The sequence below is a fragment of the Bufo gargarizans genome, chromosome 2, assembly GCF_014858855.1.
Source record: "Bufo gargarizans isolate SCDJY-AF-19 chromosome 2, ASM1485885v1, whole genome shotgun sequence".
NCBI classification, from domain to species: domain Eukaryota; kingdom Metazoa; phylum Chordata; class Amphibia; order Anura; family Bufonidae; genus Bufo; species Bufo gargarizans.
Window position 1 is genome coordinate 215,208,540 of NC_058081.1, and position 27,700 is coordinate 215,236,239.

Sequence of the window (27,700 nt, forward strand, 5' to 3'; positions counted from 1 at the left end):
TGGAGCCTTACAGGGGGTGATCAATGACAGGAGGGTGATCACCCATATACACTCCCTGATCACCCCCCTGTCATTGATCACCCCCCTGTAAGGCTCCATTCAGACTTCCGCATGTGTTTTGTGGATCCGATCCATGTATCCATGGATCCGTAAAAATCATGCGGACGTCTGAATGGAGCCTTACTGGGGGGGTGATCAGTGACAGGGGGGTGATCACCCTGATCACCCCCTGTCATTGATAACCCCCCTGTAAGGCTCCATTCAGACGTCCGCATGTGTTTTGCGGATCCGATCCATGTATCCATGGATCCGTAAAAATCATGCGGACGTCTGAATGGAGCCTTACAGGGGGGTGATCAGTGACAGGGGGGTGATCACCCTGATCACCCCCTGTCATTGATCACCCCCCTGTAAGGCTCCATTCAGACGTACGCATGTGTTTTGTGGATCCGATCCATGTATCCATGTATCCGTAAAAATCATGCGGACGTCTGAATGGAGCCTTACAGGGGGTGTGATCAGTGACAGGGGGGTGATCACCCTGATCACCCCCTGTCATTGATAACCCCCCTGTAAGGCTCCATTCAGACGTCCGCATGTGTTTTGCGGATCCGATCCATGTATCCGTAAAAATTATACGGACGTCTGAATGGAGCCTTACCAGGGGGGTGATCAATGACAGGGGGGTGATCAGGGAGTCTATATGGGTGATCACCCCCCTGTCATTGATCACCCCCCTGTCATTGATCACCCCCCTGTAAGGCTCCATTCAGACGTCCGCATGTGTTTTGCGGATCCGATCCATGGATCCGTAAAAATTATACGGACGTCTGAATGGAGCCTTACCAGGGGGGTGATCAATGACAGGGGGGTGATCAGGGAGTCTATATGGGTGATCACCCCCCTGTCATTGATCACCCCCCTGTCATTGATCACCCCCCTGTCATTGATCACCCCCCTGTAAGGCTCCATTCAGACATTTTTTTTGGGCACAAGTTAGCGGAAATTTTTTGTTTGTTTTTGTTTTTTCTTACTAAGTCTCATATTCCACTAACTTGTGTCAAAAAATAAAATCTCCCATGAACTCACCATACCCCTCACGGAATCCAAATGCGTAAACATTTTTAGACATTTATATTCCAGACTTCTTCTCACGCTTTAGGGCCCCTAAAAAGCCAGGGCAGTATAAATACCCCACATGTGACCCCATTTCGGAAAGAAGACACCCCAAGGTATTCCGTGAGGGGCATATTGAGTCCATGAAAGATTGAAATTTTTGTCCTAAGTTAGCGGAAAGTGAGACTTTGTGATAAAAAAACAAAAAAAATCAATATCCGCTAACTTATGCAAAAAAAAAATTATTTCTAGGAACTCGCCAGGCCCCTCATTGAATACCTTGGGGTGTCTTCTTTCCAAAGTGGGGTCACATGTGGGGTATTTATACTGCCCTGGCTTTTTAGGGGCCCAAAAGTGTGAGAAGAAGTCTGGGATCCAAATGTCTAAAAATGCCCTCCTAAAAGGAATTTGGGCCCCTTTGCGCATCTAGGCTGCAAAAAAGTGTCACACATGTGGTATCGCCGTACTCAGGAGAAGTTGGGCAATTTGTTTTGGGGTGTCATTTTACATATACCCATGCTGGGTGAGAAAAATATCTTGGTCAAATGCCAACTTTGTATAAAAAAATTGGAAAAGTTATCTTTTGCCAAGATATTTCTCTCACCCAGCATGATTATATGTAAAATGACACCCCAAAACACATTCCCCAACTTCTTCTGAGTACGGCGATACCAGATGTGTGACATTTTTTTGCAGCCAAGGTGGGCAAAGGGGCACATATTCCAAAGTGCACCTTTCGGATTTCACCGGTCATTTTTTACACATTTTGATTGCAAAGTTCTTCTCACACATTTGGGCCACTAAATTGCCAGGGCAGTATAACTACCCCACAAGTGACCCCATTTTGGAAAGAAGACACCCCAAGGTATTCCGTAAGGGGCACGGCGAGTTCCTAGAATTTTTTATTTTTTGTCACAAGTTAGCGGAAAATTATGATTTTTCTTTTTTTTTCTTTTTTCCTTACAAAGTCTCATATTCCACTAACTTGCGACAAAAAATAAAAAATTCTAGGAACTCGCCGTGCCCCTCACGGAATACCTTGGGGTGTCTTCTTTCCAAAATGGGGTCACTTGTGGCGTAGTTATACTGCCCTGGCAATTTAGGGGACCATATTTGTGAGAAGTACCTTGCAATCAAAATGTGTAAAAAATGGCCTGCGAAATCCGAAAGGTGCACTTTGGAATATGTGCCCCTTTGCCCACCTTGGCTGCAAAAAAGTGTCACACATGTGGTATCGCCGTACTCAGGAGAAGTTGGGGAATGTGTTTTGGGGTGTCATTTTACATATACCCATGCTGGGTGAGAAAAATATCTTGGTCAAATGCCAACTTTGTATAAAAAAATTGGAAAAGTTGTCTTTTGCCAAGATATTTCTCTCACCCAGCATGGGTATATGTAAAATGACACCCCAAAACACATTCCCCAACTTCTTCTGAGTACGGCGATACCAGATGTGTGACACTTTTTTGCAGCCAAGGTGGGCAAAGGGGCACATATTCCAAAGTGCACCTTTCGGATTTCACCGGTCATTTTTTACACATTTTGATTGCAAAGTTCTTCTCACACATTTGGGCCACTAAATTGCCAGGGCAGTATAACTACCCCACAAGTGACCCCATTTTGGAAAGAAGACACCCCAAGGTATTCCGTGAGGGGCATGGCGAGTTCCTAGAATTTTTTATTTTTTGTCGCAAGTTAGTGGAATATGAGACTTTGTAAGAAAAAAATAAAAATAAAAAATCATCATCATTTTCCGCTAACTTGTGACAAAAAATAAAAAGTTCTATGAACTCACTATGCCCATCAGCGAATACCTTAGGGTGTCTACTTTCCGAAATGGGGTCATTTGTGGGGGGTTTCTACTGTTTGGGCATTGTAGAACCTCAGGAATCATGACAGGTGCTCAGAAAGTCAGAGCTGCTTCAAAAAGCGGAAATTCACATTTTTGTACCATAGTTTGTAAACGCTATAACTTTTACCCAAACCATTTTTTTTTTTTTGCCCAAACATTTTTTTTTATCAAAGACATGTAGAACCATAAATTTAGCGAAAAATTTATATATGGATGTCGTTTTTTTTGCAAAATTTTACAGCTGAAAGTGAAAAATGTCATTTTTTTGTAAAAAAATCGTTACATTTCGATTAATAACAAAAAAAGTAAAAATGTCAGCAGCAATAAAATACCACCAAATGAAAGCTCCATTAGTGAGAAGAAAAGGAGGTAAAATTCATTTGGGTGGTAAGTTGCATGACCGAGCGATAAACGGTGAAAGGAGTGTAGTGCCGAAGTGTAAAAAGTGCTCTGGTCATGAAGGGGGTTTCAGCTAGCGGGGCTGAGGTGGTTAATATGTTGTTATTAAGAACACTTATTTATGGCATATATATTATGTGATGTGTTACCATTATGTAAAGTTTGGTGTTCTCCAATATACCACACTACCACGTTTTTAATTTATTTTCAACATTTCCTAAAATCATCCAATAAGAGATTAGATATAGCTGCAAGCAAAACAAGTCTGTTTTAAAATTCTGCAAAGGACCCACGTTTCTAATGCCAGTGTAGTTCAGCTTGTCCGATGGTAATGAATTGATGTGGTGTACAGGCTATATGAGATGTGAACCTTTCTCTGCTTCCAATCGCAAGTGAATGGCTTAAACCCCACGAGACCTGTCTCAATTTCCAATACGGACTGTTGTCTTAACACACAGAATGACAGGACTGTCTTCCTATAGATTCAATTCCGAAGCAATTGTTTGACTATTAGGCAAATCTTTCTGCAAATTGTACTTATTATACCTGAAACCCCAATAGGATATCTACTGTTCAGCAGACAGTTCTCATTTGGAGTAAAAAGGACTGAGTTATTGAATTATTGCCATTGAAAAATGGCATATATACTAACTTATGGAAATTGTAATAACAGAAATAAAATCAATTACAGTTCTATAGGACTGCATTATTTGTACGATTTCATTATTATTCATTGTGCCTACACATGAATTTGATGGGACGACCACCCAACATATAGTAGTGCATATGGATGACTTGAGAATAGTCACATTTAGTCTAGTTTCAGACTGTAAATAAAACATGAGGCAATCAGCTCAAACATATTTTCCTGTGTCTTGAGGTTCCTAGTCTGCTTGAGTGCTCGTGCGCCTGGCTAACTCAGCAGGTGTCTTGAATGTTAGATCAAATATTACACCTCAGGTTGTAAAATGTTGACTGATGTATGACCATTGCAAACAAATGCAATTTTCATTATGAAAGCAGATACTTACCCAGACATTGTACTGGGAGACAGATATATTGTTTGGATGGACAGTGAGTCTGACGCATTGCTTCATCTCCGATGCAAATCTTCTGGCCTCATGAGATCGCTCACATCTCTCTTTTCTTGTACAGCTATAAACAGGAAAGAAAGAAAAAAAAAAAACATTTTATCAAGTATTTATTGATAAAATCAACTCTTCTAAAATTCTCCAAGCAGAGGAAACTTCACTGTGAACCAGTCTACAGAAGGTTTAGAAATTAGAAGCTAACTACAGCTGAATGAGGCCCTTTGCAGTTCTTCAGTTAGATAAAATGGACAGTTAAGACCCCAAAAATTTGCAGCAAATAATGTGTCACTATAACAAGGTAATATGGAATTCCCTTACAACATGCTGTAAGTAAAACATTTTGACAGTTTGGTAGCTGTGGACCTCATGTCCATGGTGGAGATTTGTGGAGATAGAGTGGCACATAGAGTTCCACTGGGACCATTTGGTGTTCCACCAGGTGTATTCAGATGACCTTCACAAGTCTGTTGGGTTATTTCATTTCATATATATATATATATATATATATATATGTAGCCAATGTTGTCACTAGTACGCGTCAGAATTGTCACTTTAATACGAATGGTTGCATTAATGTAATGTGATTTTTTTCACCAGGTAATTCACTGTTAATCCAGGAATAATGCCTTGTAGGGCCATCTCAGCTGAATGTAATGATACCTGTCACTTAGCAATCCATTGCTTTATTTTGGAGAAAAAGTACTTATAATCAATAGTCAAATGAACAGTTAAGTGCACTGAGGGTGGGACCAAGCCATTCTGTGCACCCCTGCACTTCCTGCTTCCTCTGCTGGCCCCCCCCCCCTTCTTGACAGGCCAGGCATGATGACTATAGGGGAACCTGGTCCTGACCATTAAGTAGAGTGAGTGAAGAAGTAGTTTGAGTCCGCCCTCAGTGAACTTAATTCCTCATCTGCACATAGATTAAAAGTAAATTTTCTCCAGAATGAAGCAACAGATCGCTAATTGAAAGCTATCATTACATTCAGCTGATCTAGCCCTAAAAGGCATTGTGCCTAGCTTAAAAGTGGACTTCCTGGTCACTGGCTGCCTTTAAGACAGTCAAAATAACATTGCCTATATCCATACCTATGCCTAAAAAATACACGATTTGTCCTAATCAGTAGTCACATATGTTATTCAATATTGGTTACACAAGGATGCACCATGGGCAATGAGAGCTGCTCAACAGCAATGAATATGTTGCATAATTTTCTCTTTATTATAGCAACCAAGCTGAAATCACATTTTACATCTAATGTGAATTCAATTATTACATTCGTAAAAAGCTTGAGTCATTTTTTATATATAGATTTAATGCTGGTAATTATTTGTAGACTGCTAATTTTTTAACATTTCATTTCATCCTCATCATTACACCAGTCTAGTATAGATAATCACTACATATCTGGATGTTAATGCCACCACATTTTAGAGTCCCTATTACCATATGTAAGTGATTCCCACATTTTTCCACAGAGCAACCCTTGGCAAATGTTTCACTCTTGGGGAACCAATGCTATTCCTGCCTCAAGAAAGTTTGGTTTACGGTCGGGTGCTATAATTTGGTTCAGATATATTTACTGGATCTTTGAGCAGGTTAAAGTCAGTTTTCTGCTATAAAGGTGACTGGACTTGTTGCTGTGTTCTAGAAAACCCCTGATTAGGGCTTAAGAATCCCCAAGACTCCTGGGAACCCTGTTGGAGAAATTGCCCATGGCTATCTGAGGCTACTTTCCCACTTGCATTGTTTTCCAGTATTGAGATCCAGCACAGGATCTCAATACCAGAAAAAATGGATGTGTTTTGTCTCCATGCATTATGTATGGAAAGAGATCCATTCAGGATGCATCAGGATGTCTTCTGTTCCGGCAGCATTGCGTTTTGTAACCGGTCAAAAAAAATCTGCCAGCTGCGGTTTTGTGTCCAGAAAAAAAACAAATGCGACACTGAAACCAATGTAAGTCAATGGTGACGGATCAGGTTTTTTAGGAGCCTAAAAAAAAATGATCTGTCACCCACTGACTTTCAATGTATGTAGTGACGGATCCGCTTTTCTATTTTGATTTCACATAACCGTATCGTGACGGAATGGATGCATCCTGATGTGCAAAATGAAAACGGATCCGTTTAATTGCAATATTGAGATTCTCCGCCGGATCTCAATACGGGAATTAACCATGTTATAAGGGAAAATAATACAATCTACAGAACACCGATCCCAAGCCCGAACTTCTGTGAAGAAGTTCAGGTTTGGGTACAAAACATGCCGATTTTTCTCACGCGCGTGCAAAATGCATTACAATGTTTTGCACTCAAGCTGAAAAATCGTGCATGTTCCCACAACGCACCCGCACCTTTTCCCGCTACGCCCGTGTGAAAAAGGCCTAAGTTCAGTGCAGAGAGAACATTGGGAAGTCTGGTAATTGCAGCCATAATATGGATGCTAAAATGTGGCCATGATATAGGCAGCTTTGCATGGCAATTTGAAGACATGAGAAAAAATCCAAGGACTTTATTTGGTATAGCTACTGCAAGCTTTAAGACACTGGAGCAACAGAAAGCTGCACACAAGTGACTTTTTCCACCAGCATCTAGATGTAGAAAAAAACATCTTTTGCTGTATTTTATAAATATGCAAGAGTTCTTAATGGTAATTCTCAGAGGCAATGCATCCACTGTACTGGGTTAAGTGTATAAAACTCTTGCAAACCGAGACAGATGCCGATAGTGCAGCAGGGGAGCTATTAGCCGTGAAAACAAAACCGCTCTCATCAGATCTTTCAAAGAGAAGAGGGAGCTTGGCACAGCAGAGACACCCACTGAAATTCTACCAATCAGATATGATTTAATTAGTAGAAAGTCAGAGGAATGCATTATTGGTATATGCCTCCTCAAATGCAGAACTCATTAGAAATCCCTGGTCAATTAATCTATGCTAATGGCAATGTTTATTTTATTTATTTAAAAAAATTGCTTCAAGAAATAGAGACGAATGTTTCATCCTGGAACTCTTCTTTACAAGAAATAAACCAAAAATAAAAAAAGAAGTGAGAAATCCATAATAAAGACTATCTAGTGCATTAAATGATAAATACCCACACACGATATTGATAATGTATGTTTAGATATGTTTAATAAAAATGTAAAGTTAGAATTTTTACGCCAGCTTTTCATAACATATCTTTTATGGGACACTTTAATAACATATTATCAATAGTGATCGACGAACGTCGACCAGGATGGTCGCGGCAGGCTCCATTCACTTTAATGGCATGCGAAACTGAAAAAACCTTCATGTCATATTTGCAGCCACCAAATACTGACTAGAAGTGCACAAATAGTCCCACAACATGGACAGTGATATACCAGAGGGGGATCATTGGCAAAAATTCCCACAAAAAATATGTATTTAAATCAGGGGCCATTTGTATGCGTCTTAAAGGGAAACTCAAAAATCTGCCCTGCTGGAGCCTTGAAAATTTTTATATTAGGCCACGGGAGTACAGGACCCAAAAATTCACCTGACAGAAAAGAACTTGTGATTATGCGGCTGTAGGTACATTAGGCGGTCACTGGATACAAATTTTACTGTAGGCCAGTATAGGCCCCAAAAATTAGGCATTCACCTGACAGAAAAGAACAAGTGATGATGTGGGTGCAGGTATATTAGGCGGTCACTGGACACAAATTTAACCGTCGGCCAGAACAGGCCACAAAAATTAGGCATTCACCTGACAGAAAAGAACTTGTGATGATGTGGCTGGAGGTACATTAGGCAGTCACTGGATAAAAATTTTGCTGTAGGCCAGTGGAGTACAGGCCCCAACAATTAGGCATTCAACTGACAAAAAAAACCTTGTGATTATGTGGCTGGAGGTACATTAGGCGATCACTGGCTAAAAATGTTACTGGAGGCCAGTACAGGCCCCAAAAATTAGGCATTTACCTGACAGAAAAGAACTTGTGATTATGCGGCTGTAGGTACATTAGGCGGTCACTGGATACAAATTTTACTGTAGGCCAGTACAGGCCCCAAAAATTAGGCACTCACCTGACAGAAAAGAACTTGATTGACACTGTCATGGGGTGGATCTGTCAGAGCTGCTTCAAAATGCGGAAATTCACATTTTTGTACCATAGTTGTAAACGCTATAACTTTTGCGCAAACCAATAAATATACACCTATTGGATTTATTTTTTGTCAAAGACAAGTAGCACTGACACAATTCTGACACAAACTTGTATAGAAATGTAATTACAGTACAGACCAAAAGTTTGGACACGCCTTCTCATTCAAAGAGTTTTCTTTATTTTCATGACAATGAAGGCATCAAAACTATGAATTAACACATGTGGAATTATATACATAACAAACAAGTGTGAAACAACTGAAAATATGTCATATTCTAGGTTCTTCAAAGTAGCCACCTTTTGCTTTGATTACTGCTTTGCACACTCTTGGCATTCTCTTGATGAGCTTCAAGAGGTAGTCCTCTAAAATGGTCTCCTAACAGTCTTGAAGGAGTTCCCAGAGATGCTTAGCACTTGTTGGCTTTTTTGCCTTCACTCTGAGGTCCAGCTCACCCCAAACCATCTCGATTGGGTTCAGGTCCGGTGACTGTGGAGGCCAGGTCATCTGGTGCAGCACCCCATCACTCTCCTTCATGGTCAAATAGCCCTTACTTTCAAAGTTTTCCCAATTTTTCGGCTGACTGACTGACCTTCATTTCTTAAAGTAATGATGGCCACTCGTTTTTCTTTACTTAGCTGCTTTTTTCTTGTCATAATACAAATTCTAACAGTCTATTCAGTAGGACTATCAGCTGTGTATCCACCTGACTTCTCCTCAACACAACTGATGGTCCCAACCCCATTTATAAGGCATGAAATCCCACTTATTAAACCTGACAGGGCACACCTGTGAAGTGAAAACCATTTCAGGGGACTACCTCTTAAAGCCCATCAAGAGAATGCCAAGAGTGTGCAAAGCAGTAATCAAAGCAAAAGATGGCTACTTTGAAGAACCTAGAATATGACATATTTTCAGTTGTTTCACACTTGTTTGTTATGAATATAATTCCACATGTGTTAATTCATAGTTTTGATGCCTTCAGTGTGAATCTACAATTTTCATAGTCATGAAAATAAAGAAAACTCTTTGAATGAGAAGGTGTGTCCAAACTTTTGGGCTGTACTGTATATTTGAACAATTTTACCTGAAAAAGTTAAAAATACACTTTTTTGAGAAAATTGCGGTCTATTTTGATTAATATCAGAAAAATGAAAAATGTCGGCAGCAGTCATCTACCACCAAAATAAAGCTGTATTTGTGAGAAGAAAAGGAGGTAAAATTCATTTGGGTGCCAAGTTGCATGACCGAGCAATAAACCGTTAAAGTTGTGAAGTGCCGATTTGTAAAAAAAGGGCCTGGTCACTAGGGGGGTATAAACCTGTGGTCCTTAAGTGGTTAAACTAATAGCACACAAATAATTAAATGTAACCATGTTTGTATTGAACACACCATGTAAACATTCACAGTGCAGGTGCAAAAAGTTTGTGAACCCCTAGACTAATGACATCTCCAAGAGCTAATTATTGTGAGGTGTCAGCCAACTGGAGTCCAATCAGCAAGAAGCATTGCCTGATGTGAATGATGCCTCGCACAAAAGAGCTCTCAGAAGACCTGCGATTAAGAAATGTTGACTTGCATAAATCTGGAAAGGGTTATAAAAGTATCTCCAAAAGCCTTGCTGTTCATCCATCCACGGTAAGACTAATGGTCTATAAATGGAGAAAGTTCAGCACTGCTGCTACTCTCCCTAGGAGTGGCCGTCCTGTAAAGATGACTGCAAGAGCACAGCACAGACTGCTCAATGAGGTGAAGAAGAATCCTGAGGTGTCAGCTAAAGACTTACAAAAGTCTCTGGCATATGCTAACATCCCTGTTAGCAAATCTACGATACGTAAAACACTAAACAAGAATGGATTTCATGGGAGGATACCACAGAGGAAGCCACTGCTGTCCAAAACAAACATTGCTGCACATTTACAGTTTGCACAAGAGCACCTGGATGTTCCACAGCAGTACTTTCAAAATATTCTGTGGACAGATGAAACCAAAGTTGAGTTGTTTGGAAGAAACACACAACACTATGTGTGGAGAAAAAGAGGCACAGCACACCAACATCAAAACCTCATCCCAACTGTGAAGTATGGTGGTGGGGGCATCATGGTTTGGGGCTGCTTTGCTGCTTTCAGATAACATATTTCCTTAACAGCAGCAGTAAATTACCTATCTATATTGAAGTTTACTATCTATCTATCTTTCTATCTAGTGAAAAAGTCATCAGTGACTACAATTACAATTAATAGAATTTATTTTTCCCATATACCACACTTTCCGCTATACTTTTATTCAAAGTGGTCTTTTAATTTCCACAATCCTACCTATTATAGGTTTTCCATGTGGTCCCTATCTGGTTAAAAAACTCTTGAAATTATCTCTTTCTCACATACTAATATGACTAAGGTGAATGGTTACACATGGTTTTGCTGGGGGAAGCCCCTGTAGCAAAACATAGCATTACATGGCAGTGATTCATCTGATTGTAATACAAGTGGCTCTCCATTCTGACACATAGAAAGTCTCAAGAGGGAGATCCCTCTCTATGATAGTCATATGCCCTATTAGGGAATATAGATTAAGGCTACTTTCACACTTGCGTTCGGAGGGAACATTCCTATAATGCCGACGATGGGATCTGTTCAGAACGGATCCGTCTGCATTATATTTAAGAAAAAATTCTAAGTGTGAAAGTTAGTCAGACGGATCCATCCAGACTTTACATTGAAAGTCAATGGGGGACGGATCCGTTTGAAATTGAGCCATATTGTGTCAACTTGAAAAGGATCCATCCCCATTGACTTACATTGTATCCGTTTGGCTCCGCACGGCCAGGCTAGGCTAGTAGTCAAAGCTTGGTACTAGTGAAGCACCAACAAGCCATTATATTCTTGGCTAGGGAATTTAGATAAAGGGCCAAGGCAGAAAACCTAATATTTGCCATCAGTGAAGAGATTGCTCTGGACCTACAACAACGAGGCGTTTATAGAAAAGTAACATGAAAAGTGTAATAATGTAACCCTAGGATTGCTAATAAGTTGCACATAATATGCTCATATTAGCATATAAGCACAGGGGCAGTTTGGTGTGTATTTTGTAGAAAATGTTTTACATTCTTTTTATTTTTAGAAGGCACATTTTAATAAGCTTGATGTATACCACACAGGAATGTCAACAGGCAGCACTTTTCAATCTTGTTTTTCGGGCAACTGCATAGCTATTATACAGCTCCTACTTATCTCTCATTAATGCAGATAGCTGTGTTTCCTGTTGTACCATTAAGCATTGGACAATAAAGAGTTGGCCTGCGTCGAGCGATTATGCTATTATCTCAAAATTATTTGTAACAATTTAAGGTTTGCAATAATTTTCCAAAGAACACGTTATACAGCCAAATACTTGGCTCCTGATTTCAGGCAGCCCCTTACTGTGCACAAATGTTACAAATAATGAGGGCGCCTGCAGACCATCTCCAGAAATGTGAGAATTCTGGCTCTGCATGAATGTCTTGTGTGCTGACCGGAGGGGGCACTGACACATCATTTGTAACACTCCTCCGTATAATGTCTTTCCAGATCAGCCCTCAAATCATACAGAAGAGGAAAGTGTAGATCTTCACAAAGCTCTTTAAATAGGTACAGTGTAGTGTTGCAGCTTGCAAATATAGCTATCTTATGGATCTCTGCGTCTGGATTTCTTTAATATTCTGTCCCACAAAAGTATTGCTTGGACCAACGTGTATGAGAATGTTAACAGGAGACTCCCACCAAGCCACCTATTCATCGTATTTACTTAAAGGCTATACGTAAACTATAAGCTATCTGTACTTGCTCTGCAGTTTTACCTGTAACTGAGATGCTCATAGAAGAGGATAACTGGCCATTTTAGACTGTTGTTGCCTAGAATAGATTTCTGCAAAAGCTTAGATTTTAGGGTACGTCCATGCCGTCAGGTTTACTGATGCAGTTTTGGAAGCCAAAACCAGGAGTGGATCATAAAAGGAGAAAATATATAAAGAACAGATAAGACTTCTCCTTTTTTTTAAAGGAGAAGTCTTCTCTGTTCTTTATATATTTTCTCCTTTTATGATCCACTCCTGATTTTGGCTTCCAAAACTGCATGGAAACCTGACCGTGTGGCAGTGACCCTATACAGAAAAGTTTTGTGTAAATGGCGTTATGATCCACAATTACGTACACAAATCGCGGCATGGTTTACACTGGCATGAATAATGAAAATGAATAAATGATCCTTTCTCCTACTGATCACTGGAGAGTGAAAACAGGACCAGGGTAATTTAAACATTCAGATTTCTATGTAGTCAGGCCAGTATCGGTATGTTGACCACTAACCCTTTTATTTCAGTCCAAATTGCAGCATGTTCTATGTCAGCAATTTGTCATAGATTTTAAAAGACAAAATTGAGGCATTAAAATTGCTACGCAGTTTCACATAGTAAGAAAAAGCAGATTATTACCATGCAAGGTATATGAAGCCTTACAGGGATCATATAAAATCAGTGAGTGTGATGATGAAAAACTGCTGTAACATTTAACCCAGCTTTTCAAAAGATTCTTCAAAAGTACAGATAGGGGCATTTTATGGAATGTGAAGTTTCGACTATTGCTATAACCCAGCACGTTTTTTTTAATGTTTAATGCTATGAATTATATAAGTTATGTGCTGTGTCTCATACTGTAGAATAAAAAATAAATATCGCCTAAACAACTTTATATTCCGCCCCCTTCAAATACAAATAAAAAAGATACTATGTGACTATAAAATGTTATTACTCACGAGTTTAATGACCAGATTTAGGGGAGTAAAAGTTGTAAAATTCAGAGCTGAAATGTCAGCATTTCACACTCTTGACTTTATGGTGACTGAAGTTAATAAGTTTAGCAAAATTAATGATTACTGTGCAGTGTAATGAGGGTGAATGTGCACCTGCAAATGTTACATTGTAGCACTAATCCCACCTCGCCAAATGTTTGAGAATGAACAATCTTCCAGGGTTGTAAAAGTATAACTCAAAATTTATAGATATAAATGTAGAGGCAATGTTTTGAAGCAGGGAATGGAACATGTGTGTGTTTTATACTGTTATATATATATATATATATATATATATATATATATATAGCAAATAACATAACCAACACCTCTGCATATGGGCTTTCACTAAACATAAGAAATCATTTCCCCTCACCTACACATAAGTGTCATGCTGGGGCTACACTGCGACGTGTGACGAAATGCATTGTAGTCTTTGGTAGAAAACCTATGTGTGACTTACGTGCAGAAGTTCTACAGTGTTTTTTTCAATTATCGCATCAAAGTCACAGTCATGCGACTCCATTGACAATCATTACGCTCCATTCGGATGTCCATAGAATGGGTCCGCATCCGTTCAGGAATTATCCGGAACGGGTGCGGACCCATTCATTCTCTATGGGGCCGGAAGAGATGTGGAGAGCACACTACGCATCCGCATTTCCGGAGTGCGGCCCTGATCTTCCGGTTCCTAGCTCCGCAAGAAAATAGAGGATGTCCTATTCTTGCAGACAAGAATAGGCATGTCTATGGGGGTGCAGGCTAGGTGTATTGCGGATCCGCAATGCACTATGGACATCTGAATGGAGCCTTAGATGTGATTCACGTTGTGTGTAGCCCTAGCCTAATGGTGCAGTCTTCGATTGATCAGGCTTCCCATACCAGCTCTGTTTGGCATTTCTGACTCTGCACCAGTCTCTAACTTACTACAGATTCTATATACCAAAGTTGAAGAAATGTATCCAGCACTCTTATCCTCTTCATAATACCATACGCATCATTGAGTAATCTTTACTATCCATCAGTACGGGTACATGGTTCAGGATACTTATACATTTCACACCACGCTCGTGGTCCTTAATCATAGCCAAGATGAAGAAGGACCATGTGATTGGTTTGAAACACATAAAAATTCTGAATTCACAATGTTCCTGTGTTAATAGATATATTGGTTTTAAAGTTCATACAGTAGAGCTTATGGTTTTAGGCAGAGAATACAATTGATGGATACAATTCTTCACTTCTGATGTTGCCAATTTGGCTAATTTGGCCTGGGAAGAGGTGACGTGGTAAAAAACTATTCCCTTCTAGTTTAGACTCTGGAAAGCCCAGGAGTTAGTCTAGTAGTTTCACCTAAGCTTTAAAAAAAACTGCTTACACGAACCCTTACTGGAAGGAATGGAAATACCAGGCCCTCTCTACCCTTCCCACTATTTCTTTAAAGATTCAAGCCCAGAAATAAACACACCAAAAGCACCAGCAAACTAACTTTACTGAGGAAACCTGGCACTCCTAGATATCTTCGGGGGCAATTGCTTATTATTATTATTATTATTGCATTTTAATTATCTTAGGCAAAAAGCATTAGTAAAATTGGTCTTCATTAAAACTTTACAAAGATTGACTTCTATAGCCTTCACTTTCAATGAATTTGAAGACTATTCCCTTCATTGAATTCCATCAGAGAGCTGCTCTGATGACTGGAAATGTAGGTCTTATCTCTTCACTCATGACTTCATAGCTCCTTAAAACCGAATTAAGCTAAAATCAGTATGAGAAGAATTCAGGTTAAATGAGTGTTTATGAGCTGTTAGGGAATTAGGGTGCAGATCAAGGCATCAGAGTAGCTCTCTGATGGAATTTAGTGAGAGGGAAAAGCAACAGGCTGAAGATGCAGTGAAAAAAAATTCCCCCAAAAGGTGTCCATAGTCTTCAAAATAATAATAATTAAAAAAAAACATGCCGAAGGTCCTTTTCTGCTAGATTCCATATTAAATCAATAGAAGAAAATAATGGCATTCTATCTTAGAAGCAATGCTACAAGGATAGGCGAAAAGAGCATGTAAAACAGCACATGGGAGGTGTCCAGGCTACCTGCACTGCACTACGGGTTCCGTACACCGGATTCAGTTATGGGAAGGAGGTAGCTACTTTTTTAATCTATGATTTGTGGTCAACTTTTTACAAGATAGCTGAGGTCACATCTTACAATAGATAACATATTTCTGTTGTTTCCTTTGCTAGTGAGACAAATCCCTAACACCAACATATCAGAAATGTAATGTGTCGATTACATGGTTAACAATCCTACAATTTTCAGACTCAAAAGGAGTCCATGGGTATTTACAAAAATGACTGCTTCTCTTTCTCAGTTGACTATTAGCTCAAGAGGAAAACCATTTTATCTCAACTCACACCATATTGCTTCCTTAATCTTATGTCTAGGCTGTGACAGGTTTGTGATTTCAGTGCCTGTATAAGGGATCAGATATTTCTTTATTACTAAGGTGTTTGAACACTAAAGTGTGGAGGGGAGAATAATATTGTTGGCAAACAATATAGTAAGAAGACACAAGGGTACTTCCTGCAGAATCAGAAGAATGAGGCCCGCTCAGGCCATTAATATCAATGCACACACAGTCCTTTTGTTACTGCCATAAACCTTTAGGATACAGTGACCTCTCGCTGGTTTCAAAATGACAATCGACAATAAGAAGTGACAAAGAAGTAATATAGACCCTGCCAGCTTAAACACAAGGGCATATTTTAAACATGGAATATTACTGGAAGATTCAAAAAGCTGCAGACCAGATTTCCTGACCAGTTTCAGTGTTTATACAAAAATCACCCCTAAATACCTTTTTAATGCAATTGTGGTGGTCATTTCAAATATTACTGGTATATATAAATGTACTATACATATATATATATATATATATACATATAAAAAGGAAACTATATGGCAGCACCAATTCACAATGGGTGCTATGTTCTAGGTTGTAACTGCTTACCCAAAAATGTAGACGGAAACGGACAGCACTTTCAAAAAGAAAATCATGATTTATTCAGCCACAGTGGCACAGGCAACGTTTCGGCTCGAACACAGAGCCTTTCTCAAATTTATATATATATATATATATATATATATATATATACTTAATATATGCAATTACTTTGAGGAGGAAGCCAGAGAAACCTCAAGAACAGCCTGCAATAAAGATTCAACAAAAACTTACCTGTCAGATCCCAGTCCGAAGCTCTGTTTACCAGGCTGCAGTGGTGACATTACATCAAAAATACGTCAACGCTGTAGCCAATTATTGGCCTCAGCAGTGCACCCAAAGAAGCCAGTGATTGGCTGCAGCTGTCACATGTTGTTGATGCAATATCACCGTTGCAGCAAGGTAAACAGAGTCTGGCAAGAAGAACGAGAGCGGGGGCATGGGATCTGTCAGGTAAGTAATTACCAGTTCGTTATTGAAAAAAAAGAAAGTTGGCATACTAGGTTCTCGGATAAACCTGTTAGTGTCCTACTTTCTTACATTGTGAGCTGTTCTCATAATATCCATGGAATTATTCTTCAGAAATATTATTCCTGTTTATACAGTAATTCAAGCCTTGGGTGTAAAGGGGTTTGGTTCTAGTACATAATGTTGTTAAGTGCTGTATAATATGTCCCATTTTTCATGTTTTTGAAATATAATAAGCTTTACATTCTCCACTAATTTAGGATTGCTCAGCTAAAGTCAAACATTAGCCACGGGAGCGTGAATAACCAGATATTGTACTGTTCATACAGAATTATGCAAATCCCAGACTTCATCCACAACACATACACATACACCGAAAAGCATGGAGTACTTCTATTAAATAGGGAGTTACATTTTCTTTACCCAAAGCGCTACTGCCCAAGGGGCTCTGCTCATGATGGCTCTGAATGCAATCTGATAGGCTTCTGTGTTTCAAGAAATTGTCATTTCCATTAAAGAAATACAACCATGGCAAGTAGCGCTTCACTGAGCATTAGAAATATGTCTGACAATAGTTCACCTGGGGCTAAACTGGGAATTTCACATCAGACAGGGTAATTCTTAATTATTTTATATATTTGCATCTTATTTCAGAGATGACAAAACCTATCCATATTTTCTTTTAGCTCTTGTTGTTTTTGCACATTTGAATCACACACAACTGTTTTTGCATATTTCCAAATAATTCTAAGGGAGATTTATCAACTAGTTAAAGGGCAAAGTGGAGCAGTTGTTTTTATGTTTCCAAAGGCATATGAAAAAACAAAAGCTACCATCTAAATAAATGCTATCGGCCATTGCTTTACTCTTCCTTTTCTCTAGTTTTAATAGATCTCATTTATTGTATCTAAATTTGAAGGATTTATACATATACTCTGAAGTATTCCCAATTACAGCAGTCTGTACTCAGTACAATCTGCATTTTCACACTGTTCCATTATATGAATGAAAAAGGAAACAGTAAGCAAAAAGTTGACATAATGTGTAAAATAGAAAAAGTGATTATACTGGAAATTTTTACTCACCAATCCTATTTTCAAACATGCATTGAACAATGTGCATCTCAGACATGACTTTGATGGATTTCCCTCTAGCTATCTTCCTCTGACTACAATACACATGGCATGGCTTCTTTGTGCTACTGCACAGGCTCTGTATGTGCTGCTCTATAAACAGAGCTATGTTCTCCTACAAGCAAGGCTTCTAGGGGTTATTACCTCCATACATACTGTATGAATGCACATTGTCTAAAAAAAAGAAACAACACAGCGCTTGATAGGGTGACCGGAATATATATGGTATATAAGAGATCTAAGGAACCAGTAGTCACCCCATGTGGCTGGTTGCTCACTTTGTGGTGTTTTGCTGAGAGCATAACATCTTTGAGAGCATCAGATTGGATGATCTATCATTGCTGCTATTGGTCCTTATGGGCTGACCAGGCTCTATTCAGTCAGCACTGGGGTTCCAAATGACCACCAGATGGCTTCAAGTACTTGTAGTGTATATTCAAAGATTATTGAATACAACAGTAGATCTGCACACTTCAGGAAAAATACACTAACTTGGTGTACAGTATTTGGCTTGACAAATGTGTAGCTATATAACAGTGATGCTTCAATAAAAAAAACTATATGGTGCCCTCTTTTACTGACTCTGTAACCATACATATAGAAACCAATAGATTACGCCGCAATTCTTTTTCTGTCTGATTCCTATATAATTTTAATGGGAGCCCTATGCATGATGCCTTATTGTTATGATTAGAGATGAGCGAATCAAGGTCAAATTAATTAACTTTGATCCGAATTTCAAGAAATATTTGATTTTCCACAAAGCTGAATTTATTCGCACTTTGTGGTAATGAATCGATTTTTCCTGAAACGGCGGAAAAAAGGATACATACTCACCCTATCTATTTGCTCGTGGAGAGGCCATTGCGCCCATTTTGACTGAAGAAACCGTGCAAAATCTCTCAAGTGGTAATGTGTGATGACGTCATCAGTGAAGGAAGGAGGAAGTCCTTATCCTCCAAAACAGGAGCCATAGATATATTTATTTTTTAATAATATTTGATTTTGAGAATACAGTATGTGTCATTTAAAGGAGACCATGGAAAAGGAGCCTGAAACTGAAATCCAGAAGCTGCGCACTCCCTCACGGTGATGTCCATAAAGGTGGTAAGCTATAGACTGTGGGACAGATTTATCATGACTCTGACAGCTCACTCCACTTTAACATATGGCTAAAGTCAGTTTTTGGCAAGTCAGATTTATGATCGGCCCTTTAAGACTGTAATAAATGTGGTTTGACAGTAGCAGTTTATCCGTCAGTAAGCAGCTTTACAAAAGTCGCACATTTTTACGAAAAAGTCGCACGTTTTTATGAAAAAGTTGCATGTTCTATTAAAAAGTTTCATAAGATAAGCATGGTCCTCACTGGAGTGAAATTGCGCCTTTTTTGCGACTTTTTAAATAGTCCCAATGGCAAATCTGTCTAGAGATTCATTTACATAAGAAAACACGGCCACTTTCAGAAGACTGGCGAGCATAGTGCAGAGCAGAAAAAAATCGCAAATTTGTGCGCAGTTTTAGCGTTTGGGACTTTTTTGGGGACTTTTTCACTCCATTATTCTGACCTGAGCTAATGATAAATCTGGCCCTATATCTTTTACCCCCTCACATTTAAGTTGCTATGTCTATTGGCTTCTAAGATACTACTGACTAGATTTTGGTTCTGAATATAGTTTTTTACATGTTCAAGTCATACCTTATTATTTAATATTCTTTGTTATATTGTAAGTAAATACATTTGCATTTCGGTATCACTCCTTCCCCGTTTTACATTTTTATTCCCCTACATTTAAAGTGTTATACAGGGTTAGGCCTCATGGACAATTCCGGAGATCCAGAACAGAGTCACGGAACATCGGAAGCACTACGGAGTGCTTCCGTGGTGTTTCTTTCCGTTGTTCCGCACCGCAAATAAATATGAGATGTCCTATTTTTTTGCGGTGCGGACAGACTACGGACCAATTCAAGTTGAATGGGGCCGGCCCGCTGCATAGATGTTGCCCATGCATTGGGGACCACAATTGCGGTCCCCAATGCACAAAATGGCCGCACAACGGCCGTGTGCATGAGCCCTTAGAAAAACATGGCTGTATTCTTCTAGAAACAACCCCATACCTGACCATGGGTTGTGTCTGGTACTGCAGCTCTGCTTTATTGAAATTAATGGGTCTGAGTTGCAAGACCGCTCACAACCTCTAGGCAGGTGTGGCACTGATTTTGGAAAAAAAAAAGTACTAATGTTTTTGTAATCTTAGATAACATTTAATATAGCATTCAAAAAGGAATATACATTGCAATAAAAACGATTGATAAATAGCTATATTATGTTTCCTGCCACTGGCACACAGCTGACTATATCTGAAAAGCACTAGCTTTACTCCTGTTGCTTTTATATCACAAATGACAAACCAAGTGAATTCAAATGTATTGCCGTATTCATTACCAGAGAAATTGAGCACAGAGTCTTATGTGCATTGCAGTATTATTGACATTTAAAGTCAGCTACAACAACACTTTGACATTTACTGTCTTCTTGGGAAAGGAGAATGGTGCCATAAATGTTGAGATACAGATATCATTAACCTTCAGCTTTATGGGATAATGTGTTGTGCCCGACACATGTACTGAATGCTGTAGAACCTCAGACGCCACCTTTGTGTAGTGAACCAGATTAGAAAAAAACAATGCAACCTTGTTGCAGGTATACAAATGAAGCCAATGGATTCTAGCGCAAATATCTCTAGTTATCAAATACGATAATCTGCAATTGTCCTAATATTGTCTTGCAACAGTGAACAACAGTTGGCACTGCCACTGTAATCTCACAGTTCAGCAGTAGCACTCAGCGCTTTATTTCCTTGAAATGATGCTTCACTAAAAATTCTTATATGCAACTGATGAGCTGTGATGATTCTTATCCCAGAAGATGATTGTGTCAGACAACTAGATACTACTAAGAACTTCAAATGAGCAAACACCATAGATTTGCCATGTTTAAGATTTTATTTGCCACTTTCAAGATTTGCCATTTGTGCCTATCTTCGTATGACTGGAGATTGACTAACCAATTTTTAAAATTTGTGTGTCGCAGTTGGCAAATCAGTACGCGGTTTGTGATTTAGTTCACCCATTTTTAGCTTAATTGCAAAAAGGTCTCAATTTTCAGAACTGCAAATTGTGATTTTATCATCTGGGTTGTAATGGACAAGAGATTTAGTAGGCAATGGGGCAATGGTTGTTTAATTCCCAGCAGAGAAATGACTAGTGCTGATCACGGAAATTCAAATTGTGAATTTTTATCGCGAATATAGGTACTTCGAAAATTCGTGAATATTTTGAATATAGTGATATATATTCGGAATTTGAAATATTCAAGATTTTTTTATTGCAAATTTTCCATGACTTTAATTGGAAAAAATGATGAATATTCTATAAAACGAATATATAGCACTATATCGAATATATTAGTTTTTTTCGAATATTCATAATATTCTAAAACAAGAATATATAGCAATATAGCGAATAGTCGAAAAAAAACGAATATAGAGAAATTTAGCTAAGATAGTGCTATAATCTTCTTTGTCTAATAGTTGTAATTTTTTTCTCATCTGAAGTCTAGATTAGAAAAAAATTTCAACTATTGAAAAAAAAGATTATAGCACTATATTAGCTAAATTGCTCTATATTAGTTTATTTTTTTTTCGAATATTCGCTATATTGCTATATATTCTTGTTTTAGAATATTACGAATATTCGAAAAAACAAATATATTTGATATAGTGCTATGACTCATTAGCCCACAAGCAAGAAGCAGGGAGGAATCATGTTTTTGCTCGGCATCTGAAAAATTTGCAATAAAAATTTGCATTCCAAAAATTCACATTATGAAAATTCGCATATTACGCGATCATTACCTTGTCGATTTTTCGAGTTAAAAAAATCGTAAAATATAACGAATATTCAAATTTGTTAATATTCTCTGAATATTCTATAAAATATTCACAAAATATCGCAAATTCGAATATGACCCCTGCCTCTCATCACTAGAAATGACACACAAACTGGGGAAGATATGAGCTTTACTCAAACAATGAGGCACTAGGGACTTAAACCGAAACACAGCTTGGTATTTATAGCGAATGGTAATTGTCGACACAATAGTGGCCTCTAACCAATGGGACCATTGATTGAGTACATGAAGAGCTTCTTTCCATACCTTATATACACTACAAAAAACCTACTACCTCATCTGGTAATAGCCATTATAAGCAAAATGCCTGGCATTTCTCCTCTGAACACCTAAAAGCCCTGAGTGAAAGGTAATCCCTGAGACATTATTTTTGACTCCACGTGGTTGCGTAGCATCCACCTGAATGTTTCAATAGAAGCACTGCGTTCTTAGGTTGTAGGGACAGGAAACTGATTATTTAAGTTCTCTCATAGCACAGCACTGAGCTGTCAGGGTGACAGCCTGATCCTACAAATGACATATGCAGTGTCATCAATAACAAAAAATAAATTGATCATTAGCCCATTAATTGACATGGATTGAACAATAAGTGGGTAACGTCATATATACTCAACAGTGAACTAATGGTAAAGAGATTATCCACCTTTTATTAAGTGACAGCCTATCTTCAAGATTGGCCAGAAAAAGCTGTTCAGTGGAGGTCTGAGGCCCCACACTCAGCTTTTTTACTTTATGGTAGACTGAGTTCATCACTGGAGTACTGATCACATTGAAGTCGCTGATTGCAGCTGGTCAGCAGGAGTGCAAGGCATCAGAGGCCCACCGATCAGCTAGTAATGGCTTATCCTGATAGGCTATCACTTAATAACGCAACCCATTTAAAAATCATGAGTCTATAACAGGGATACCCAACTTGTGGCCCTCCAGCTGTTGTAAAACTACAACTCCCACCATGACCTGCTGTAGGCTGATAGCTGTAGGCTATTTACGCATGCTGGGAATGGTAGTTTTGCAACAGCTGGAGGGCCACAGGTTGGGCATCCCTGGTCTATAACCTGGCACTCTATGTGTCTCAGACACTTGAACTTCTAACACACGTCAACTGTTTGCAAGATGCTAAAAAGTACAATACATGTGATGTGTAAAATAATGTGAAAAGTAAAAGGAATGCAGATATAGAAAACATATGCATTTAAACGATTAGTGTTTCTCTCCATATAAGTAATATTAGATTTGATATAACAAGTTAAAATACATGACTATTACATTTCTGCATTACACTTAGTGTGAGGCATGGTGTATACTTGTCTCTTGGTTACTATTTTGGCTTCTATCATGCAAGGAATGCTTGATGGAACTGACATGGCATGTTCAGAAGTTCTAAACTTATTAAGACGCCAGTGTTTCAGGATTTCACTCGCTTGCTCTGCATCTGTTTTGCTTTTGCACAACATTAAGGAAATGAGAAACAGCTGTTCCACCATCTTCTTTCCTAGCGGGGACATTCCACTTTGCTCAAAGGCCACCAAAGAAAAATCAGTTTACCTCAAATGTAAACTAACAAATGCACACACACTGACACACATTGCCTGCACATTGTCTAAAAAATGACATTAAAAAAAGTTAAAAACTCTGCGATATTTCAAGTTTTCATTATTTTATTTGGTATACGTACTAATTCTTTCATTTTACAATGTCAGCATGTATGCATTAATATTTATACATATGTGTGTCAGTATAAATGTTTTGCATGTGCCTATATGCATGTCTTTATAAATTGGCATACTGTACATATGTATGTGTGTATACATTTGTGTATGTATGTATGTGTGTGTATACGCAGCATGCATATTTTTGTAGGTTTGTGGGTATGTTTGTGTGTGCATTAGGGTGGCCAGAGGCAGGGCCGGACTGGCCTACCGGGATACCGGGAAATTTCCCGGTAGGCCGCCGCCCCCTGGGGCCGCTTTAATATGTGCCTGCGCTTTCAGCCGCATAATATTATTTCTAGCCTCATTCTATGGCTGTGCAGTCTCTAACGTAGGACAGCGTTATCGTTCAGCTGGGTGGATTGTGAGGCGGAACCGAAAGTGGTGAGGATCGTTTCCGCCGGAAGACATCACCAGTGCACCTTACCAATGTGAAGCCGCCCGTTTTGGTTTTTACTTACTGGATCGGTCGTGTCATCAAGCCGGCGAGAGGTGAATGTGCATGCTGTGTGACGGGTGACGGGGCAGTGGTGTGTGAGTAGTTAATAGCCGCTCTATTATGGGGGATGGGAGGTGTTGTGTGCTGAGAGCCGGGCACCTCCTGGCAGAGAGGGCAGTGTGCAGGAGGAAGGTCACAGGAGGCAGCCTCACACGCTGGGCACATTGTCAAATAATAGTAATACTGCTGCCCTTCTATGTAACAGACCTCCCAAGTGGCCCTCTTTTGGACAGACAGTCCCTATTTTTGACCCGTCCCTCTTTTCTCCTGAAATGTCCCTCTGAGGGATAGATTTGTATTATTACATTTACAATACTGATGCAGAAAGTTTGTCTGGTTCTTTCTCTTACGCCTTGTATATTTCATTTCGCTTTCCACCTCATAATCGGCATCAAAAGATGACTTCAAGCAGCCTCTCATTCGCTTCAATAGGAAGCAGCCCTTTTTTTTTTCCGGGGTGGTTGGTACCACACTGGAAAAAAGAGACAACGTCCCCTATATTGGTGCAGAATGTGCACTGAATCTCCTATCCGCTCATTTTTCATTGCAAAACCACAATTTAGAAAAAGCGTCTCCAAAAAGTGTAATAAAAACACCCCTTAAAAAGCCCACTTTTAAAATGGGCATGGATTCCGCAATTTTTGGAGGCAGATTTTGAAAATCCCTTGTGTGAACGTACCCATAGAGGTCAGACCTCCACCAGTGATAAAGCCATGGCATATCCTAGCAATATGCCATCACTTTTAAGGGACTAGTTATTTAATTTATTTTTTTATTTTTATTTTTTATCAAGGGCTCCTCATGGTATGAAATAAGTCAATACTCACTGTGGGGAGGGAGATGCCCAGGCACCCCAAACTCTCCTTATGGCCTCTGTCTAGGTACATAATGATCTGATGCTCTCAGCATTACTTAATGCTAGGAGCTTCAGGTACTTATGCACTTGTCCAGCAGCTGCAGGCGCTTTCATGAATTCAGCCGGATCACTGCCCTCAGTATGTGGAAAGGGCAGTATTTTGTGCTGAACTGTAATATTTGGTTTTGCTAGGGAGGTATTTTGTGCTGCACCATGCTATTGCTGGCCCCACCTACTTCTGTTGGCCCCGCCTCCTGTCTCTGGACCCTCCTACAACTTGGGGCCACTTTTAGTTTTTTTTTCCAGGGCCACTTAAAGTTCCCAGTCCGCCCCTGGCCAGAGGTCCAGTTTTAGGCCAGACAGTCCAGCTTATAGACTCCCTATTCTTTTTTCGGCGCAGGGCCTGAACAGACACAGATATGTCCTTTTGAACAGATCACTCTCAGACAGCAGCACTGTGCTGTCTGAGCGTGAGCTTCAGGGAGAAAGTCACCCTCCCACCCCTGCAGGTGACAGAAGTAGATTTTTACCTTAATTTTTTTAATCCCCGTCAGCTGCGGAGTGGGAGCGGGTGTGGTATAACTGGGTCATGGGCATGGCTTAGTGGGACTGGGGGGTAGGGTTTTAAGTCCGTCTTTTGAGGGTGACCTGAATGGCCACCCTAGTGTGCATAGGTGTGCATATGAGCTTATGTTTGTAAGGTATTGTTTGTGTGTATGTACAGTTAGGTCCAAACTATTTTGGACAGAGACAACATTTTTCTAATTGCCTCTAATTGTAGGATATGTTTCTAATGGATTTTGAACAAAACAATTCAGATGCAGTTGAAGTTCTGACTTTCAGCTTTAATTCAGTGAGTTGAACAAAATGATTGCATAAAAATAAGAGGAACTAAAGCATTTTTTAAACTCAATCCCTTCAGTTCAGGGGCTCAAAAGTAATTGGACAAATTAAATAATTGTAATAGAATAAATGTAATAAAATAAAATGTATATTTCTAATACTTGGTTGAAAAACATGTGTTGGCTATGACTGCCTGAAGTCTTGAACTCATGGACATCACCAGATGCTGTGTTTCCTCCTTTTTAATGCTCTGCCAGGCCTTTACTGCAGCGGTTTTTAGTTGCTGTTTGTTTGTGGCCCTTTTTCTGACTGAAGTTTAGTCTTTAACAAGTGAAATGCATGCTCTATTAGGTTCAGATAGGGTGACTGACTTGGCCATTCAAGAATAGTCCACTTCTTTGCTTTAATAAACTCCTGGGTTGCTTTGGCTTTATGTTTTGGGTCACTGGCCGGCGTTTTATAGAGATGGACAATATGTTTGGCTGTATTTGAGCACATAATGTCACTGAAAACCCCAGAATTCATCCGGCATGCCCAAGACATCACACTGCCTCCGCCGTGTTTTACAGATTATGTGGTATGCTTTGGATCATGAGCTGTACCATGCCTTTACTATACTTTTTTCTTTACATCATTCTGGTAGAGGTTGATCTTGGTTTCATCTGTCCAAAGAATGTTCTTTCAGAAGTGTACTGTTTTTTTAAGATTTTTTTTAGCAAAGTCCAATCTAGCCTTCTTATTCTTGAGGTTTATGAGTGGCTTGCACCGGGCATTGAACCCTCTGTATTTTCTTTCATGCAGTCTTCTCTTTATTGTAAATTTGGATATTGATATGCCTATATCCTGGAGAGTGTTGTTCACTTGGTTGGCTGTTGTGAAGGGGTTTCTCTTCACCATGGTGATTATTCTCCGATCATCCACCACTGTTGTCTTCCGTGGGCGTCCAGGTCTTTTTGCATTGTTGAGGTCACCAGTGCTTCTTCTTTCTCAGGATGTACTGTACCAAACTGTAGATCTTGCCACTCCAAATAGATGTTTTTTTCCTGTTTTCGCAGATGAAGGATGGCATGTTTCACCTGCATGGAGAGCTCCTTTGATAGCATGTTTACTTCTGAGAAAATCTTCAAAATGCAAGCACCACACGTCAAATCAAATCCAGGCATTTTATGTGCTTAATTGAGAATGAAATAATGAAGGAATTGCCCACACCTGCCCAACTACTTCTGGTCCCTTTAAAAACAGGGTGCCACATGTAAAGGAGCTCCTAAACCATTCATCCAATGTTAATATGGATACCCTCAAATGAAAGCTAAAAGTCTGAACTTTATGTCCATGTCCAGTATATAAATATAACTTGAATATGTTTTAGTAAACAGGCAATAAAACCAAAATCTATATTAGTGTCCAAATATATATGGACCTAACTGTATGTATATGTATAAGTGTGTATGTGAGTTTGTGCTAATAAAATATTTGCATGTATGTTTGTGGATGTGTGCAGATAACAGTGTTTGTTTCTATATAAGTTTATGTTTGTAGTTTTCTAGGTATGTTTCTGTGGGTTTAAGTGTGTATGCATGTGTATATATGAGTTTATGTATTTAAGGTATGTTTCTGTGTGGATGTATGTATGAGCTTATGCTGTATGTATGTGTATAAGTGTGTATGTATAGAAAGTATGTTTGTGTGTGAATGTGTGTATAAGTGTGTATATCAGCTTATGTTTGTAATGAATATTTGTGTGTATGTATATGTACTGTATAACGGTGTATATGGTATTATGTTTTTATGAGTTTGTGTATG

General features: G+C 39.2%; 1 protein-coding gene across 1 annotated transcript in view; it reads right to left on the reverse strand.

Moving 5' to 3' along the window:
* The window catches only part of PLXNA4 (plexin A4), a 756,456-nt gene that overhangs the window by 242,120 nt on the left and 486,636 nt on the right, over positions 1-27,700 (reverse strand). The window contains exon 6 of the mRNA XM_044279996.1: positions 4,399-4,522. Coding sequence (XP_044135931.1) covers positions 4,399-4,522 — 124 coding nt within the window. The remainder of the gene's footprint in view (positions 1-4,398; positions 4,523-27,700) is intronic.